The sequence below is a fragment of the Ctenocephalides felis genome, unplaced genomic scaffold, assembly GCF_003426905.1.
Source record: "Ctenocephalides felis isolate EL2017-DRISC unplaced genomic scaffold, ASM342690v1 CF-g0.4_SCAFFOLD_03570, whole genome shotgun sequence".
NCBI classification, from domain to species: domain Eukaryota; kingdom Metazoa; phylum Arthropoda; class Insecta; order Siphonaptera; family Pulicidae; genus Ctenocephalides; species Ctenocephalides felis.
Genome location: NW_020539724.1, coordinates 19,162,246 through 19,183,092, shown reverse-complemented (window position 1 = coordinate 19,183,092; position 20,847 = coordinate 19,162,246). Strand labels below are relative to the sequence as shown.

Genomic DNA, 20,847 nt, shown 5'->3' with positions numbered 1-20,847 from the left:
ATTCTGAGCTGAATTTATTTCAATTAAACACTACATTGACCAACAGACATTTGAAAAAGATTTTTGTTAATAAATATAAAACAACATATGAGAATTTGAATTCAAATTTAGCGCCCTTAATTTTCATGATGGACGTTGCTAACTTCAATGTATATATTAACAATGACAGTGTTTCTAAATGTTTACACTGGTTTACACTATATATTTTGTACAAATATTATAAATATTTGGACAACATGAAATAATACTCAAAATAATTAATAAATTCTGAAATATCAATTTTATATTAAATATTAAATTTGGAAAAACTGCGTTTTTCCTCAAGTTACAGATATTTAAAATGTTTTAGCATCGCTGTTAAATTCAAGCATGGCGGTCTTTGTGTCACTTTTGTTTAATTTTAATATTTTTTGGCCAAAACCTTACTGTGAAATTATTTGTTAGTTAATATGATGTGGAAATTTGTAAAGTAATTTAATAGCAATGTCGGAAAATGGCCTAGAAAATAACGGTGCCGAAGAAAACGATGATATGAAAAACCAAAACATTGGAAATGGACACACATCAATAATTGACAACAATGACTGTATTGGATCTGACAATGATAATAATGATAAATTAAACATTTCTGAATCTATAAATGAAAAGAATGATATTGATAATGGTGCAGCCACCCTTGCAATCGATTGTGAAATGATTGTGAGTAAAATTGGTTCTGGATCAGATGACGATGAATACAAATGCAGAAAATGTCCTTTTACTTGTTCATCACTTCTTTATTTCCAAGCCCATGTTAAAGAATGTGGTCCCATTGCTAGAACAGGTGCTAGACAAAAACTGTTTTGGTGTGCAGTTTGTGAAAAGAGTTTTAATGAACTTTCTGATTTACAAAAACACATAGAAACCCATGACAACGCCAAGAGATACTCTTGCGATCACTGTGAGAAAACTTTTGCAACAAAAAGCTCAATGGTTCTGCATACTCGCATTCATACTGGTGAACGCCCTTATGAATGCGAAGAATGCCATAAGACTTTTGCACAGCCCCAGAATCTATCTGCGCATATGAGGACTCATTCGGGTGAGAAGCCCTATGAATGCAATATTTGTGCAAAAACTTTTGCGTCTAAGAGTTATCTGAATCACCATAATAGAACTCATACGGGTGAACGTCCTTATGTTTGTGATGTTTGCAGTAAAGCTTTTGCGAGGATTGGGACTCTTTCTGATCATAAAATGTTGCACACGGGTATGAAATTGTTTAAATGTGAATTCTGTCAGAGGGACTTTGCGCAGTCTAAAGGAATGATGAAACATAAAAGAAAATATTGTAAAATGAAACCACAAACAGAGTGAAAATAATTCAGTATTAAGTATAATTTGTTAATTAGTTTTAAAATGGCTAATATTATATTTGCCCAAATTACATACCCTTTCGAGAATGAATGTGTTTATTAGATGTTAGTATTTTAATATAACAACTTAGCATTGTTACACATTAATTATATTGTTTTGTAATCATTTATTTAGAATTATTGAATTATGTTCTATATATACTGACTTTTTGATTGAAATATTTATTTACTGAAAATATAAAAACAGAAGAACTGCTTTTAATAAATTCAATAGAGAAAAAAATCTGTATTGATAACTTGCAGTTCAATTATATATATATATATATATATATATATATATATATATATATATATATATTAGGGTGGTCCTTAAAAAGGTCATTTTCGAATTTCCTTGCTCCCAGGGGCTCAACTGGTTCCAAATAGATAAAAAACAATTCCCTGAAAGTTTTAGCTCTTAATATTAACGTTTAGATAGAGCGCAATTCAATCAAAGTTTTGTATGGAAATAGCATGGAAAAATTTTCAAAAATTTAAAAAATGTCTTCTAGATGTAATTTAGCGAACAAATGAATGAATAAAACTCATTCATTTGTCGCTAACTTATACCTAAAACATTTTTTTTTAATTTTCAAAAATTTTTCCATGCTCTTTCCATACAAACTTTGATTGAATTGCGCTCTATCTAAACGTTAATATTAGGAGCTAAAACTTTCAGAGAATTGTTTTTTATCTATTTGGAACCATTTGAGCCCCTGGGAGCAAGGAAATTCGAAAATGACCTTTTTAAGGACCACCCTAATATATATATATATATTGGTGAAAAATTGATTTGTATATATTTAATCGTCTACTACTTTATGTATAGTAGTCATTGTTATCATAATTTTATTTTTATCATAGTTTATTCTAATAGCTTACTTTATACAAAGCCCGAATAACGTATCTATTTTTTTATATGTTTGCTTATAAATTTGAGGACTCAAAAAACAATAATGTTTAAATAATCATAATTTATTTGCAATAGAAAATAAATATGTATACGAGGGTCATTCAACAAGTACTTAGCCTACAAATGAAAAACAATGCCACAGAAAAGTGTCAACTTTTGAACATAATCTTCTTCAAGTTTGATACATTTAGCCTCCAGCGGTGGTGCTTCATCCATTTCAACCCGCCCAAAAAATACGTTTTCTTGAGAGCTCCAAAATAGTCCGAAAAGTTGCGGTGAGGCTAAGTACTTGTTGATTGACCCTCGTATAGAAAGATCACAATACTTATATTTAATACTGATGGATGGTTTTTAAAAGTATGTGAAAAATATAATAACAATAGAGAGAATAATTTTAAAAAGTTATTGGTATGATTTTGTCTTTTACTTGTAAGAGTAGAAGTTGACATATTTGTGTCTAGTTGTGAGTTTGTATGTGTACTCAAGAAATTTTTATTTTTAAAACCACTTTATAATTAAAATATAATAATAATTATATTTGAATCCAGAGCTCTTTATGATGTTGTAAGAACACTCAAACACATTATTTAAATTTTATGTGAGATAGTTTATTTATTAAGTAATTATAAATTATGTATGTATGTATGTAAAATATTTATATAAACCAAGTTAATCATCGTATGATGATTAATTTTTGGACTGAATAGATTAAGGAAAAACATTGGAATATAATTTTTAAATGCATCGTTGCAATGAAAAGATTTAGCTGTAAAAAATGTGATTTAAGCTAAAAATCCTATGTTTTGTGTAAAATTATATTTGTACAGAATAATTATATATAAATAATGATTGTAAAAAATATTTAATATATTGAATAAAAAGAAACATGAGGACAAAACAGAATTTATATCTGTTGTATTAACATCATAACTTGTATAAAAAATAGGTGTAAAACCTATTAAATCTAAGATATAAAAATCTTGTTACCTTCCCTTTGCAAGACCAAAGCTCTTATCACAAGGCCACGGACAATTTCTTAACTAATTTGAATACACTTCTATATTTATACAATTCATAGACAAAAATTCCTTGATATTGATATTAAATAATTTGTAAATATTATTTAACAATAATTTACTTAAATTTTACTTTGTTCCAAAAATCTATAATGCAGATATTTATCCAAAAACTAGGGTCATTGTTAGATTCTCATAAAACTCTATTTTAAAAATGGTTCCTTGATTCTTATTATCGATTCAAATAATTTTCTGAGCTACCCGTGGCTTAGTGATTAGAGCTTCGGTCTTTCAAAGAGATGGTATCAGGATCTCGTCTCAGACAACTTGGTATCAAGCAGTAGTAATCATTATTAGGTAAATTGTAATAATAAAATTATATCGGATATAAAAGAGTTAACTATTAGGTTGACTATTATCAAAACAGCTCATAGGACAAAGTATTCACATTTTTTTAACGCATTTTACCCAATTTGACTCATGTGACTCATTAATATGTAAAATTCGCTAAAAGAACCTTTTGATACAGTTTTAATTTCAATGGGTTAAATAGTACTAATTTTTACCATTTTTTATCAAAGGATTAGTATTATGTTATTCAATAAATACACTTCCTAAAGTTATTCAATAAGTATACATCACATGCCGAATAAATACCAGAATGTGTCTTTTAATATATTAATTAAGTTGTATAATTAATATATCCGCCTAAGTTAATACCATCGATTCGATAAGATAATAATTCTGCTATTCATCAGAGATGGATAAAGCAGATTGGAATTTAATTCAAATATATAATCCATCAACCAGCAACGCATAGATAATGTCAAAGATAAAAGAGATAATGTATCGAAAGGCGCGCAAAGAAATTATTGGACAAAATGTGAGAAATTGATATTTGCAATCAGTAAAACGAGAAGGAAAAAAACAGAATTTAATTATTGTCAAAGTAAAAATAGCCCAATTATTTCAAATTATTTTCAAAGAAAGAACTAGCTTCGAATAAAGAATCCAAAAAGTAATAAAGTACAAACAAGTTTTTCCAAAAAACCATTTCTTTATTTATTTACTGTCGACGTTTCGAAACTAGGTACGTTCCATCTTCAGGTCATCTGTCAAGAAACATGATCTTGATAAGATTTAAGCAAACAATATCTTCAAGAAAAGCAAAAGATGATGGATTTTTGAATTATTCATTTTATATATAAAAAATCCATCTTCAGGTCATCTGTCAAGAAACATGATCTTGATAAGATTTAAGCAAACAATATCTTCAAGAAAAGCAAAAGATGATGGATTTTTGAATTATTCATTTTATATATAAAAAATATACTGAGAACCAATAGTTGTAATATGTCCAAGAAACTATATGTCAACATATGTACTTAATATATATAACTATATAATATACATAACTATAATATATAACTATATATAGTTTAAAAAATCCTCTTGACTACATAATAAGTAATGTAATGTAATTTAAAAAAATCGAATAAAAAATTTCTTTGGATCAATGGTACAAGCTTTGGCCTTGCAACCACAAAACTACTGGTTCTATGAAGGCCCAGAACCTTATATCAAGCAGTAGTGACAAAGTTTTTGACTTGAAAATATAGATTCAAGTGAATAGATTTCTAACTCTAAGGGTTTGCCCTTAGGTAAGTGGTTTAGAGCAACGGGACTTGATTCAGAGGTTCTGAGTTCAAGACCCACTTTGAGCAGCCAGTTGTCAAGCAGTAGTGACAAGGTTTTTTCACTTGAAAATATAGATAGCAACAAGTTTCCAAGTGAAAACAGCCCTTAATCCGGCATTGCTGCACCAATAAAAAGTCAGCTCTATTAGATAAATTCTAATTAAAAAATCATCAAATATGGATAGATTAACCATTGGGTTACCATCTAAAAATACGAAGTAAGGAAAAGTTTCAGCACAACAGTTCATAGGACGTAAGGTTCTGATTGATGTTAAGATATGAAAAAAAAACTGAAAATAAGATAGATATTTTCTCCGGCATTAGAGAAGTTCTAAGAATCATAAATATATCAAATAAAATTAGGTCAATTTTTGGGTTGCCTTCTGAAATTCGACGTTGGTAAGGAGAAGTTTCATTACAATAGCTCATAGAACTATAAAGTATTAAAATCTGATTGAATTAAAAAAACAGATGTGACAGCTGATAGATATTTTTTTATTCCATATGAATATTTATCATTTTCATCAGGTGTTCTGTTTTTCTTTATTATTGCAAAAAATGACAGTATATATTAGGTTGGCAACTAAGTAATTCCGGGTTTTAGTTAGAAGATCAAAGTTATTTTTCATGGAACTTTATTCTGTAATGTATTGTTCATTTAGATCAATGACTTTTTGTCATCTTTCAAGCAACATCATATATTTATAAATCACTATTCAGAATTGTCAATTCAAATAGTTTTTCTTCGATTGGGTTGTTTACCATCATTAGTTGTTCAATGTAGGCATCAGAATTGATGGTGCGGTATGGTGGTAAGAGTAAAAGTAGGCAATTCCATTGTTATCCAGTTCAACTAGACAACTAGAGCATTTTTTATATTTGAGTGAAAAATCACCAGAACGAAACTTGGCAAACAAACTTTGTCGATACCGTTTTTCTAAGACTTCATAACCATGAACAGAAGGTCATAAGTCTTTAGGGTTTGAGACGCCTTTTTACCTTTGCAGAAATAAAAAAACAAAATATGATAAAAAATATGCTAACACAATTCTGCGCAATCGACCAGACAATTCTTGGAAATCTAAATTGTCTACTACCCAAAGGCATTGCACATTTGGGCTACATCAGCAAACCTAAAAATTCAATTGCGACCATAAAAAATCGCACTTATTTAGCCAACCTTAATATTTTAAAAAAATCATTTTTATTAATACAAAATGAGTAATTGTTTGTAATTCAATAATTCAAAATAATTTATACAAAAAACATGACAAAGAATCTTCTGATTCCTATCAATTTGTCGGCGGCTCGAGCCTGTTCAGTTATCTTTATCTGCGAATGGGAAGATTTCCATCTTACGTACATATAAAACCATTGTATTTAATTAATCTATATGGATATAAATCGTATGTGTCACATTTCGCATAAGATAATGATAATATTAGGTATATAAAACTGAATGATTTATTATCATCTTTAATTTTATTACTGACGCAGTTGAAACTAGTTTAACATAATCGATAGAACCAATTTGGAGACATGAAAGGTGAGTGGAATTAATTAATTTGTTTAATAAATTTACTTTTTATTTTGATTAAGATTTTTTCGAATATTCGAAGATATCTAGAATCCACGGATTTTTTTAGCAAAGTGTTGTGCCTTATTTATTCAAATATTCAAATATATCTATCCACGGATTTTTTTAAAAAGTGTTGGCCGTATTATATATTTAAAAATTCAAAGATATCAAATATATCTATCCACAAATTTTGTCTCGCTTTTTTAAATTTTTTGCCATTTGACCCCCTATTAATACATTGGAAAACATATACCTAATACAATGTAATTGTTTTTAACAAAGAAATACACCAAATATGGACTTTCGTCAATTTTTTACCGGCAATTGTTTAGTATGTTTATTTATTCAAATATTCAAATATATCTATCCACGGATTTTTTTAAAAAGTGTTGGCCGTATCATATATTTAAATATTCATAGATATCAAATATATCTATCCACGAATTTTGTCTCGCTTTTTTAATTTTTTGCCATTTGACCCCCTATTAATACATTGGAAAACATATACCCAATACAATGTAATTGTTTTTAACAAAGAAATACACCAAATAAGGACTTTCGTCAATTTTTTACCGGAAATTGTTTAGTATGGCAAACCTCATTCGCTTTACATGTAAATAAATGTTTTGATGAAAAATTGTTCAACATTTTATTATTTTATTACATACATATATTATTTATATTACTTTATGTTAATCATAAAGGGCTTAATACCCAAGTATAAAAATTTCGAATACAAAAATAATGTAAACCGCAATACTGTTGTTTACTATGATAAAAACATCCCAAATCTGAAATGTTTTTGGGTAAATCTCTGTTACCTTTTATCCTCCTCCTGCTGGATCCAGTGTCGTTGGCACTAATTCCACAACACTTTTGTCTTGATTCAAGTTTCTCAAATTTTACTCAATAAACACTAAACACTTTGTCATCTTCCAAAATATGAATGTTTATCACTCCTTGGTCCTAACTCTTCCGGAGAGTCAGAAGGTGAGACCTTCACGTCTTTCGAAGAACTAACCTTCTAACACCATGTTCGCCACTTTTACATCTTAACAGAAGTATTTTACATGTGCGGATTCTTTCTTCGTGTAAATTTGAAAGTGGCGACTTCTGTTGTGATTTTTTTTACCATCAAACAAAAGTGTTTTTGTCATACGGCGGGATAATTGAATTTGATGTAAATAATTCTGCAGTAAAACAATATTGATAATTAGTAATGATATGAGGGTAAAATGACAATTGATAACATTTATTTCGATACCAAATAATATGTTATGATTATACTTTATAACGTTGAAAATAATCTACTGGAAATTATTAGTTTTTAAGTTTTTATTTAAAAATATGTCACAAAATAGTCGATGTCATAAGAAGAAAAATATTGTTCTAAGTATAAATTTTACTTAAAACAAAGTAATTTATTATCATTTATTATAATTATATATATATATATATATATTTATATATATATATATATATATATTATCAATTATTATTATTATTTTTGCTTTCTACAGCTGCCATTGGCACCGTGGTGCTTGTGGCGTCACTGTTTTGTGGCGTCGCAACAGCATCTTCTTATGTAGTTGCACCAGTTTGCTCAAAGGTGAGCCATCTGGTGAAACTCTGGCCTGATTATTCTGACAATCGCTGGTTCTTCCAATGCACCCAACTAAACGAACGTGCTACCAGGATGCCATGTGCTCCTGGAACATTCTTCAAATTTGACTACCAGGTATTATTTTGAAAAATGAAACTGATATTAGGAAGCTTTAAGATAAATTATTGCAACATTAAGAAAATATATTTTACATTAAATTAGTTTACCTTACAATTTGTTGATATTTATTACAATTTCATACCTCACATTTAATTAACTGTAATTTTTTTTAGGTATGTGTAACCGAAGATTTGTGGAGGCCTCATCCGTATCCACCAGTTGGACCCGGATATCCTGATCCCACTCCAGCGCCTACATCAAAACCAACCCAAAAACCTACTGAGAAACCCACAGAGGCGCCAACTGACAAACCCACTGCAGAGCCTACTATAGCACCAACTGAAGAGCCTACTGAAATTCCTACCCATAAACCAACTCACCCACCAACACATAAGCCTACTGAGATGCCTACTGAAATTCCTACTCATAAACCAACTCACCCGCCAACACATAAGCCCACTGAGGCACCCACTGTAGAACCAACTCATAAACCCACAGCTAGTCCTACTGATGCTCCTACTGAAACTCCAACACATGAACCAACACACAGGCCAACACATAAACCAACTCAAAAACCTACAGAGGCACCTACCGAAAAACCAACCCATAAACCCACAGCACAACCCACTGATGCTCCTACTGAAACTCCAACTCATGCACCAACCCATAGGCCAACACACAAGCCGACACATAAACCTACAGAGGCACCCACTGAAGAACCAACTCATAAACCTACAGCAGAGCCTACTGAGGTTCCTACTGAAACTCCAACCCATGAACCAACACACAGGCCAACACATAAACCTACTGCGGCACCTACTGAAGAACCAACTCATAAACCTACAGCAAAACCTACTGAGGTTCCTACTGAAACTCCAACTCATGAACCAACACAAAGGCCAACACATAAACCTACGGCGGCACCTACTGAGGAACCAACTCATGAACCAACAGCAAAGCCAACCGCAGCCCCTACTGAAAAACCTACCCATAAACCAACCGAAAGCCCTGAGACTGAGCCACCACCAAAACCCACTGATAAGCCGACTGATAAACCTACTGAAGAGCCAACACACAAACCAACTCATAAACCAACTCACAGACCAACTCACAGACCAACTCACAGACCAACTCACAGACCAACTCACAGACCAACTCACAGACCAACCCACAGACCAACACATAGACCAACTCACAGACCTACTAGACCAACACATAAACCTACCAGGCCAACTCGCCCCACTCACAAACCCACTAAGCCTACCCACCCAACTCACAGACCTACAAGACCGACTCGCCCAACCCATAGACCAACACGCCCTACTCACAGACCCACCAGGCCAACTCATTGGCCATCAAGGCCAACTAAGCCAGGACACCATTGGCCTCCACATTGGTGGCCTACACACAAGCCAGGACACCATTGGCCTCCACACTGGTGGCCCACACACAAGCCTGGTAGGCCCACTCACAGACCTACTCATAAGCCATCGAAGCCAACACACCCAACTCGGCCCAGCAAACCAACTAAGCCCGGACATCACTGGCCTCCACACTGGTGGCCGACCCACAAACCAGGACACCACTGGCCACCTCATAAACCTGATCATGGATCGGGACACCATGGATCGGGACACCATGGATCGGGACACCATGGGTCGGGACACCATGGATCAGGAGACCATGGATCGGGACACCATGGATCGGGACACCATGGTTCAGGACACGACGGACCAGGACACCACAGTCCATTAGAAAATGAAACTGGACCGCAATTGTTGGAAATTCCAATCAAAAGCATATTTTAATCATTGAAAGCATTTCCTTATCTATGATTGAAAGTTTATTTGTTTAGCCAACATTTTTTATAATTATGTTTAATTAAAGATATGTCATACTGAATATAATAATAAACGTTTTGTCAATTTATTTTTGTTGTATTGTTTTCGTTGTAATATATATTTACGTTTAGATTTATTAAAAATATATTATAGAAAAAAGTTAAAGATGTATGAATTCTTAATCATTCAGAACTAAGTTATTCTTTAAAAATCTCATGCATTATTTGGCTTGCAAAAATCTATCAAAAGTATCAAAATTTCTGACTGTATTAGTCGAAATTTTAAGGCAAATGTAAAATATATAAAAAATCATTAAATTATATGTATAATCCACAGTATAAATATATCTATAAGGTCTAATAATCAGGCGTAGTAATCAAACATGAATCATCATCACTCATTACATCAAACAAAAACATTAATTAGTTATTTAAAAGAACGCCTCGCTTTCTCTTCGAGCACATTTATCTTATAACACTATAAACATAATAATAATAAATAAAATTTGGAATAAAATACCAACATAGAAAATACTTATACGATATTATTACTATGTGGTACTGTAAGATAATCTGCATCAGATAATTGATAAGTTGTATTTGTATCTAGGGTGTAATATAAACTTTATGAGAAAAATAACAAAATAACTAAGACTAAATTTTTAAAGTGCAAAAAATTACACATTTCCAGAGACAAACTTGATTAAATATTGAAAGCTTTTATTACTTATATTAGACTATGGAGGAAATACTCTTTTAGTCATTTCCAGAAATCCTAAAATTCTAATGCAATTATTATTTTTGAGGCATCAAAGTATAAATGGTGGTGAATCTGTTTATATAAATAAAATATTATATTTGAGTATTTATATTTATTAGTAACACATAACAAATATAGCAAAAGTATTTTATACATAGGCTGCCTACACCTACATAATATGACATATTGGTATATAATTATAAAATATTATGTACAACTTACAAATAATACATATATATATATATATATATATATATATATATATATAAATTTAGAAGATTATTAGTCCATTACCAAGCACATTTTTACGGTTATTTGATTCCTATCAGACTTAACTCTCAGAAACTTATTCACACACATTTACAAGCAAATATTTGATATACTGGATAAAAATTAAATATTGAACTGAGAATCAAATTAACATTCTTTAAATTAAAAAAAACTGTTTTTAATAATATTTACGTTAAAAGAATTCAAAGAAGAAGAGATAAAAGAAGTTTTTGTATCTTCAACTGATGATGATATGGATTCAAATATAAAAAATATTTAAATGTACATTTTGTATTTATCAAATTTTACTATCATGAAAAATATATCTCTTGTTGATATTAAACTTTTATATTTAGAGCAAAACAACTTTGGAGAAAACTTTCGATTCTGAATTAATAAAAATTAACGTCATTTTTTATAGTTACTACATAACTCTCAATATTGTATAAAAACTAAATTTACTAAAACTGTTTCTTTATGCTGTCAAAAACATAAAAAATTATCATCATTTATAAAATAGTTTTGGTTATTTATACCATCTGAACTGTTTATTCTAAATATTCATCATTTAGAAATAATCAGGAGGATTCTTGTTATCAATCAAAAATAAAAATTGGAAAGAAACTTGTCTTATACTTAAATATGTAAATATATTTTTTTCATGAGCTGATAATAACGAGAACTCTCTATTTATTTATTAGAATTATCAAAGGCACAATTCTATTAAATAATATTATATACATTGATTAAACAAACTAATAATATAATTAAAAATCATTCAAACACAATCACACATATAGGAAGCAAATAGTGTACTGAACTACCAAAAATTGAGCTCAATACACTAAAATAGTAAATAGTTCAGAAGTCGTCATAATTTAAATAATTGAAATAATAAAATATTTAAAATTTAAGTTATTATTTATATATTTAAAAATTAGGTCTAATTTTCAATAATAATATATGTTCAAATAGGACATCAAGAAAACACCATTGACTACTAATTTGGAATTTGTTCCCAATAAAACCTTTTGTTTATATTTTAAAGCAATACTTAAGATTAAATAAAGCTTGTCGCAATTATATTCTAGCTCAAATATTTAGAAAACAAATTTAAATATATTTTGTGACAACTCAAATGGCATAAATTATTACAATCACAACAAGATACAATAAACGTAAAACACTGACTTTTATGTTGTTTAAAAAAAATCATTAAAAACGTCTAATAATAAAAATGTTGTATAGAAAATATATTTGTTAAAACAACAAGTTAATAAATCACCTAAGTCAACGACTTCTGTATTACACATCCAAAAACTTTTTTACAAACTTCACATAGCGATGCAAAATTTTAAAAATGATGAAATTTTTCACCCTATGCAAAAAACTTAACCTTAGTTTTTAACCTTAAACACTAATCGTTGGCGCTTCAGTACCCTGTTCATTCTTTTTTGTCTTGCGACCCCAAGGGCTCTTGAGACCTCCCCACATAAGAAGATTATTCTTCTTGTTCTCAGCTAAAGAATAGAACTCTTGAGGTCTCAAATCGCATAAAGCCCTCTCAATATTCCTCAACCCATTCGGTCCCAAAACGCTGGCAGTGTACTGAGCCACTGGTTGCTCACCAGCTCTGTTCTCCACCACATTATTCCTCTGAGGTAAACCATATAATTTTTCAGCTTTTATGTAGTCTGGTCTCAGTTGGATGACATCTACTCCACAAGGTCCTAGTTCTGATCGAAGAGAGTTGGTGAGACCTTCGATGGCTCGTAGACAGGCACTGTAGACCACGAGACCTTCACCTTGTTGCAGGTCGCTGGGTAAGGGTTGAGGGTGAGAGATTGTTGGAGTTCCACCTATGGTTAGGAAACGACCTCTGGTTGGACGCAGGAGTTGGGTGAATACTCGGGCTGCTCGAACGCAACCTGGGAAATTACAAAGTATTACAGAGATTCTTTTGTAGAAAGTAGATGCAATTTGTAAGTCTGACTTTGACAATAAATACAATAAAAATGTTTGAAAGTCCTTCTAACTCCTTTTATTTGTCTAAGAAAGCTTTACCTTAGCTCTGTGTTATTTGTTTAATGTCAACAGAATGACCAACTTATGACAAAGAGAAAACCTTTATGACTTCTGGAATGTTCCAGATAAAAGAATTATAAAATTTTACCAAAAGGACTATTACCTAATACATTAGTCCTGAGCATATTTTCCCAAAGAACGGTGTCCTGATGTTCCACTCGTCCCTTGTGACGACACCAGCCGTGTTGATGACTCCCTGATCCTCGTTCACCAGCAGGCAAATGTCCAGCAACGCAATCAGATGATTCCCTTAAGACGTCTCCCTGGTTACGTCTATGTGCAAGGGTATGATGGTACCCGTGGTACTTGGGTTAGGATTGACGCTGTTTTCCTGGAAAATAATAATAATTGAATATTTTGATAGATGACACATTTTTGTTTATAGTTTCTTGCATTGGAGTCAAATTCTCCGAGAAAGGTAATAAAGTTAAATATGAATCAAGTATTTGCTAAGTATAACACAACCGGTTGGCTTTTACATAATGGCAATATTGAGGAGCCAATTCTGTGGCAACACAGCCACCAACATAGCGTTGTTATGGCAACCCTATATTATCTTTATTTCTTGGTAGTAAAAATTGTGCAAATGTCTATCTAATTACGATCCAATTAGATAGTGCCACATTCGTTGCTTCAAATCGTTAAATCGATTTTTTTTACTTCTATGATTGTAAAATATTGTAATGCGAGACCATTCGTCTACAACGTTTAAGGCCGAATGCACTTTAATGCGTTTCAACAACAATAGGCCGTAGAAACTCTCATAAATATTTCGTTATAGTTCTTTAAGTACTGGAACAATGGAAAGATAACAAATATTAGTCATAAATCTTTTCTTGATCTAAAAATGACCAACGAAATCGAAACCATAACAAGCAAATGGTTTAGAAGATATATGTTCTTTGTCAGAAATATATTAAAAGAGAATAGAGCAACTGTATCTTATTTTAATTTTCTTTATCTGGGTTTAAATATATTTTGTTTGTTTATATAATGGAATTTAATTAGGCGATATTTTAATTGTGCCAAAATAAATTTTGAAATGTATAAGGTTCAACTATATTTTACTCATACTATTAAATATTGATTATTTACAAGCTGGCCCAGCAAATGTTATTTAGCCATAAAAAATATTTCTAGAAAATCTTTAGTATGAAAAATAACTAACTGATTCTGAATGTGGAAGTGTATGGTTACCCACTGAAACCATACCCGTTTAATTATTTGTTTGTATGTAAATATAACTTCAAACAAAATTACTTACTACAAGTAAATAATATTCATCTAAAACATACTATCAAATTTAATTGAACATCATCTGCCAAAAGCATTTGACATTTGACGTATGAGCCGCCGTCCATGGTTTCATTTAAATTACGCTTCTACAAAAAATTTTAAATTAAAAATGTAAAGTTTCTATGCGGTTTTGAAATAATATCCCATGTTTCCCACAACTTCTGGATCAGCACGAATATTTCAAGACTAAAACTGGCCAAATCTTTACAGCCGTTTTAGAGCCTTAGCATACCTAACATATAATACCAAGTTCAATTTTTATATATGAAATATGGTAAACTGATACGACGTTTATTTAGAGAAGTACATATAAAAATCATTATCAATTTGTATATAAACTAATGCGAGTTTAAAATAATATTAATGTAGTAATAAAATAATATAATAAAAAATTAATAACTATTAAAATGTTCTTAATCAATTTATTGAAAGAATCAGGATTCATTTATTGAATATATAGGGTGTCCCAAAACTCAACTCAGGGTGATAGTATTGATCATATCTATCATAAAAAAATTATAATAAGTTTGAAAATTATGAGATTTTAAGTGCAACGTAGAGCTTTAGAGATAATGTGATGATTTTTCGGTTATTGTGGTTAATTTTTATTAATTTTATTTATTTAAACTTTGGATCTGTAATAGTAAGTAACATTTTCTGGACCACAGTCGCAAGCAATGACACATTTGCTCCAACTTTTCAAGAATTAGGACATTTTGTTGAACTATGAATTTAAAATTTTGAAAATCGACCGAGTTTGAGAATCTTTCCTTAAAAAAATGTACTAAAGTGTGTTGGCAAGTTCTGCTAAAAGTTGGCACATTTATTTAGGATTGTAAAATTGATAGTTTTATACTAAAAAAATCTAATAAACAACTCATTTGAGTATAGTATGTGTATAATAAGAAAAGTATAAAGAATAAGTTTTTGGAAGAACGATTAGACAATGTTAATGTGATTTAACAAAAAATCGTTATATACTGTTGATATAAATAGCATTTTTTTCAAAAGACAGACGTAACCGTTTTGAAAATACGAATAAGAAATATGCAGAAAAATGGTTCCTTATGAGCCAATAATTAGCATCAGCAATATTCATCTTTAATTCTCAAAATGTTTTTTCCGCATAAATAATTCTTTCCATAAAACTTTGAGTTTTGCTAATCCATTGCTCTCTATTATCCTTTACTCTTGTCAAATAATTTTAACTTAATACAAATTTTTGAATTGTGGCATGAATATGAAAAACTGACATTGGTCTTTTAGCTAATATAGGGTTCTGTGCTCATATACAAACAAAAAAAACTTGCATCTAAAATACTGGTCAACTGGTCAACATTGTTGAACTTTCTGTAATGTTCAATACCATTACAGAATCAGTTTTTTACTGAATCTAAGGTTCAATATCATTCACCACGGTACAGTATTTTTTCTACCATATACCGTTCTTGAAATCCATCTTGCTAAATATATTACTCAAGATCATTTCGTCACATAACGTCCGAGTGCTAATCGTAAGTGAATTACAACGCCCTACATTTTATGAAGTCGCCTGTATATACATACAGCATTTCTGTTCCAAGAAATTTTCCTGATCTAAAATTAACTTTGTGTATTTGTACACATTACTTGGAAGTCAGGATATTCAGACAGCAAAGTCGTGCATCAAACTAAATATTTATGTTGAACATATAATTATTTTATGAACTTCTTACATGATCTGAACTGCATCATACTGGATAAAACGTTGACCCCTGGAGGAATTGAATATAGAATATCATAACCACGTGGATAAAAAAAATTAAAACAAAAAATAGAAAAATTTCAAATAAGCAGAAAGCACATATTCTCATATTCTCATTTGGAAACATATTCCAACCTATATTTTTAAAAATATGTGTATCACTGGTGGTTAATATCAAGTTGTAAGGCGGATTTAGGATTGGAACTCAATTCTGGTTGCAAGGCCAAGGTTCTTAACACTGCACTACAAACGTTCTATAAAAAGAGAGAGATAATATTCAGAATATTGCGTTTTAACAACATACTACTATTCCATATTTCCATAATTAACAATTTTATGGAATTTTTGTTTTTCTCCCATTTGCATACATTTCGCGTAACTATGCATTTACTTTCCGTAAATCAATTATCCAATTATCTAGAAAAAGTTGAATACATTAAAAATTTAGAAATCCATCCGTGTAATTTTTTGCCAAGATTTTTGCTTTTTTAATAAACAACTTGAGCGTGTTCTGCCTACATTTTACTGAGAAAATCTCACTTTATATCGTGATCTGAGATCATATTAATAATTCCATAAAAAATGCTGTCGAGAACTACAAGTGCGGGAAATGGTAATTAGACGATTTAGTTTAGTACACACGTTTATCATGCACGAAGGAAATTATATGAACTTGGAATTAGTCATAAACTAGTATCGGATACTTCTTGGGAAAATAGATGTATATAAGTGCAAGTACTTATTTCAAAACAAGGTTTCTTTATACCATTTTGTCTTAGTTTATTTATTTATTTGTTGATTTTTTCATAGAAAACGTTCTTTAGCTTCTTGTAGTAGTTCGAGACTTAGAGCAAAATCATATCATCAGCAAAAACTATATATTTGATCTCGTATCAAAACTAGATATTTTTTTATTTTCATTGATCTGTAAAAACTCGTTGCAAGTGGCAATCTGTCTAAGACAACTTGCATGAACTATTAGATATGTGTGAATAATCGAATTGATCAATGAGAATTCAGATTTACCATCTTCTAAGGGGACATCCATTAATCACGTGAGGTTTTTAGATGCAGGGGAGTTTGACAAAAATCACAAAATATCACAATATCACGTAGGGGAGAGAGTGATATAGTAAGCTATCACGTGCATTTATTTTTTACCTGTTTTTTTTTAATCTAAACATTTTCAAAAACATAAAAAATTTCACGAATTTTTCTCGTAACTAAAAATACAAGTAATGTTTGATGGGGGAAGTGGGGGTTAATTTTGAATATCCCCACGTATCACCAAGAGGAAGGGAGGGTCCAAAAATCCTTATAAAATCGATTATGTGATTAATGCACTCCCCCTAAACTAAAGACCATTTATACAATATACCATGTACAAATAAAGTAATAAATGTACAATCCATATGTATTTATGTGATTTCACAAATTTGCATTTAAGTATAAATGCGTGTAAACGTTTAATTAGTTTTTCCATGCGTCATATTGCGTGTATGACTTCATTTAATTATTTGCATTTTCACTCAATACACATATAATTATTTATATGTATATAAAATTATAAATATTATATATATATATTTATATAAATATATATATATATATATATATATATATATGTACATATATATGAATTATGTATATATGTATGTATGGCAGATATTGCTAGAAACTTAATTGAGTTTCGAGAGTTAATAATAAATATACTCAGGTTATTAATTATCATGTCCAAGTCAATAGTTTATAATTAGGATGGATTTATGTCAATAGTATTTAGTTTCTATTTTAATGTCTTCTATTATTGGAATTGAAAATAGATCTATTTTTTGGGCATGTTAACCTAATCATAAAAATTCGTTTATATTTCCATCCCTCAAAGGGTTCCAGGTTAAATAGAAAAAGCCCTAGTCAAATATTGACCAGTTCATTTTTATATGTTTTGGACCTTTATATTTATTTTATCATGAAACCATTTGCCTCAGTCTCGTTTATTAGAGGGATTAAAAATAAGTTGCATGTGACATTTGAATTAATTTACTCACCATTTCCATTTCCCTAGCTTTGAGCCAATTTCGCAATAGTTTCGCAGCGACGCTGTCGACCGGATCTTTCAATCCTGCAAATACTTTGTAGCCACGCGATGCTAAATGCGTTGATATCTGAAATAAAAATTTACAATTAATATTCTAACTAGTCGTATATAGCATTTTGTCTTGAGACAAATCGGTGGAACTATAAGTTCTATTACAATTAAAAAATTCACATTTGAAGTCTGCAACTAGGCACAATCGAAAAAGTGTGCCTACTTTTTGAAAAAGAATCACTACTTCTAGAAACAGAGTCACATCTTCCAGAAACAGAGTCACTACTTCTCGAAAAATAGTCATTTGTTCTAGAAACAGAGTCACTACTTCTAGAAACAGAGTCACTACTTCTAGAAACAGAGTCACTACTTCTAGAAACAGAGTCACTACTTCTAAAAACAGAGTCACTACTTCTAAAAACAGAGTCACTACTTCTAGAAACAGAGTCACTATTTCTAGAAACAGAGTCACTACTTCTAGAAACAGAGTCACTACTTCTAGAAATAGAGTCACCACTTCTAGAAATAGTGTCACTACTTCTAGAAACAGAGTCACTACTTCTAGAAACAGAGTCACTTCTTCTAGAAACAGAATCTCTTCTTCTAGAAACAGAGTCACTTCTTCTAGAAACAGAGTCACTTCTTCTAGAAACAGAGTCACTACTTCTAGAAACAGAGTCACTACTTCTAGAAACAGAGTCAATACTTCTAGAAACAGAGTCACTACCTCTAGAAACAGAGTCACTACTTCTCGAAAAAAAGCCACTACTTCTAGAAACAGAGTGACTACTTCTCGAAAAAAAGTTACTACTTCTAGAAACAAGGTCACTATTTCTAGAAACAGAGTCACTACTTCTCGAAACAGAGTCACTACTTCTCGAAAAAGGGTCACTACTTCTCGAAAAATAGTCATTTGTTCTAGAAACAGAGTCACTACTTCTAGAAACAGAGTCACTACTTCTAGAAACAGAGTCACTACTTCTAGAAACAGAGTCACTACTTCTAGAAACAGAGTTACTTCTTCTAGAAACAGAGTCACTACTTCTAGAAACAGAGTTACTTCTTCTAGAAACAGAGTCACTACTCCTAGAAACAGAGTCACTACTCCTAGAAACTGAGCCACTACTTCTAGAAACTAAGCCACTACTTCTAGAAACAGAGTCAATACTTCTCGAAAAAGAGTCACTTCTTCTCGAAAACGAGTCACTACTTCTCGAAAAAGGGTCACTACTTTTAGAAATAGAGTCACTACTTCTAGAAACAGAATCACTACTTCTAGAAACAGAGACACTACTTCTAGAAACAGAGTCACTACTTCTAGAAACAGAGTCACTACTCCTAGAAACAGAGTCACTACTTCTAGAAAAAATTCCACTACTTCTCAAAAAATGTCACTACTTCTTGAAAAAGAGTCACTACTTCTCGAAAAAAGGACACTACTTCTAGAAACAGTCACTACTACTACAAACAGAGTCAATACTTCTAGAAACAGAGTCACTTCTTCTAGAAACAGAGTCACTTCTTCTAGAAACAGAGTCACTACTTCTAAAAAGAGAAGATGAGGAGAGCAACTGTATTTTTCCTGTTTTTAAATTATGATCTATCTATACTACAAGGACATTCAATAATTATTTCGATATATTAGCTTTATGGAAGGCAACCCAGTAGTTGTCCCATCCTAGTTAGTTATTTTTCGTGACTATAATTAATATTTTTTTAAATTTTTTATCTCCACATTTTAAAAATAAAAGTATACTGATATTATTAAATTATTACTACTATGACTTTGATGATATATATTATTATTACCTGTAATCCTAACGCAGTGTCAGCCGATGTAACCAGAACCGCAGCGCCGCCGCCTGTGGCCATGACAACTGGTGGTGCCTGTGTGGTGCCATTTATGGAACCACCTCGAACTTTGCATAATAGATACAGCAAAAGGGCTCCAGCTATGGAACACAGTGCTATCAGCTGCAAGGCCAGCACTAAGCCAGTTTGGCCATCCATCTCGAATGCCAAATATTAATTGTAGAGGTCTTGGTATCAGTTCTGGAAGAAGGAGAAAAATTTATAGAGATATTTTTAATACAACGTTAACGATTTATTATGCAAAAATGAAATACAAACGTATCAGTTATAAATATATAGTACTTCCATACAATAACAAAATTATTATAGTCATTATACAGGTACATATGTATATATGTTTTATTGGTGGAACGATTCTGCCGTAAAATAGACCAATGTTATGGCAAGGCTATGTTTGTTTCAGTTTTCATATAAAATGCTACTAAATACTGTGAGAGTGCCATGTATTTGCTATGAGATCTGGCGTTTTATACATAAAATGCAACTTCACCCATGGAGTTTTACTGAACATAGTCAGATAGTTGTTTGTTTGATATGTGTTATTTGTCGTGATGATAATTGGTTTGATT

General features: G+C 30.9%; 3 protein-coding genes across 3 annotated transcripts in view; 2 read left to right on the top strand and 1 right to left on the bottom strand.

Moving 5' to 3' along the window:
- Positions 1-326: 326 nt before the first annotated feature.
- On the top strand, positions 327-1,388 carry LOC113383319 (zinc finger protein 525-like). Its single transcript, XM_026621585.1, has one exon. It carries the CDS (start codon positions 484-486, stop codon positions 1,354-1,356), a length of 873 nt encoding a protein of 290 aa, XP_026477370.1. The 5' UTR covers positions 327-483; the 3' UTR covers positions 1,357-1,388.
- A 5,171-nt stretch (positions 1,389-6,559) lies between these two features.
- On the top strand, positions 6,560-10,130 carry LOC113383533 (cell surface glycoprotein 1-like). The gene is made up of 3 exons (XM_026621793.1): positions 6,560-6,566; positions 8,120-8,337; positions 8,496-10,130. Exons 1-3 carry the CDS (start codon positions 6,560-6,562, stop codon positions 10,128-10,130), a joined length of 1,860 nt encoding a protein of 619 aa, XP_026477578.1.
- A 2,444-nt stretch (positions 10,131-12,574) lies between these two features.
- Positions 12,575-20,847, bottom strand: part of LOC113383532 (estradiol 17-beta-dehydrogenase 2-like) — a 261,787-nt gene continuing 253,514 nt past the window's right edge. Inside the window, exons 2-6 of the mRNA XM_026621792.1 lie at positions 20,216-20,458; positions 18,366-18,482; positions 13,535-13,608; positions 13,381-13,469; positions 12,575-13,120 (exon numbers count right to left, since the gene is read on the bottom strand). Of these exons, the coding sequence (XP_026477577.1) occupies positions 12,603-13,120; positions 13,381-13,469; positions 13,535-13,608; positions 18,366-18,482; positions 20,216-20,416 (999 nt within the window). The 5' untranslated portion in view covers positions 20,417-20,458 and the 3' untranslated portion in view covers positions 12,575-12,602. The remainder of the gene's footprint in view (positions 13,121-13,380; positions 13,470-13,534; positions 13,609-18,365; positions 18,483-20,215; positions 20,459-20,847) is intronic.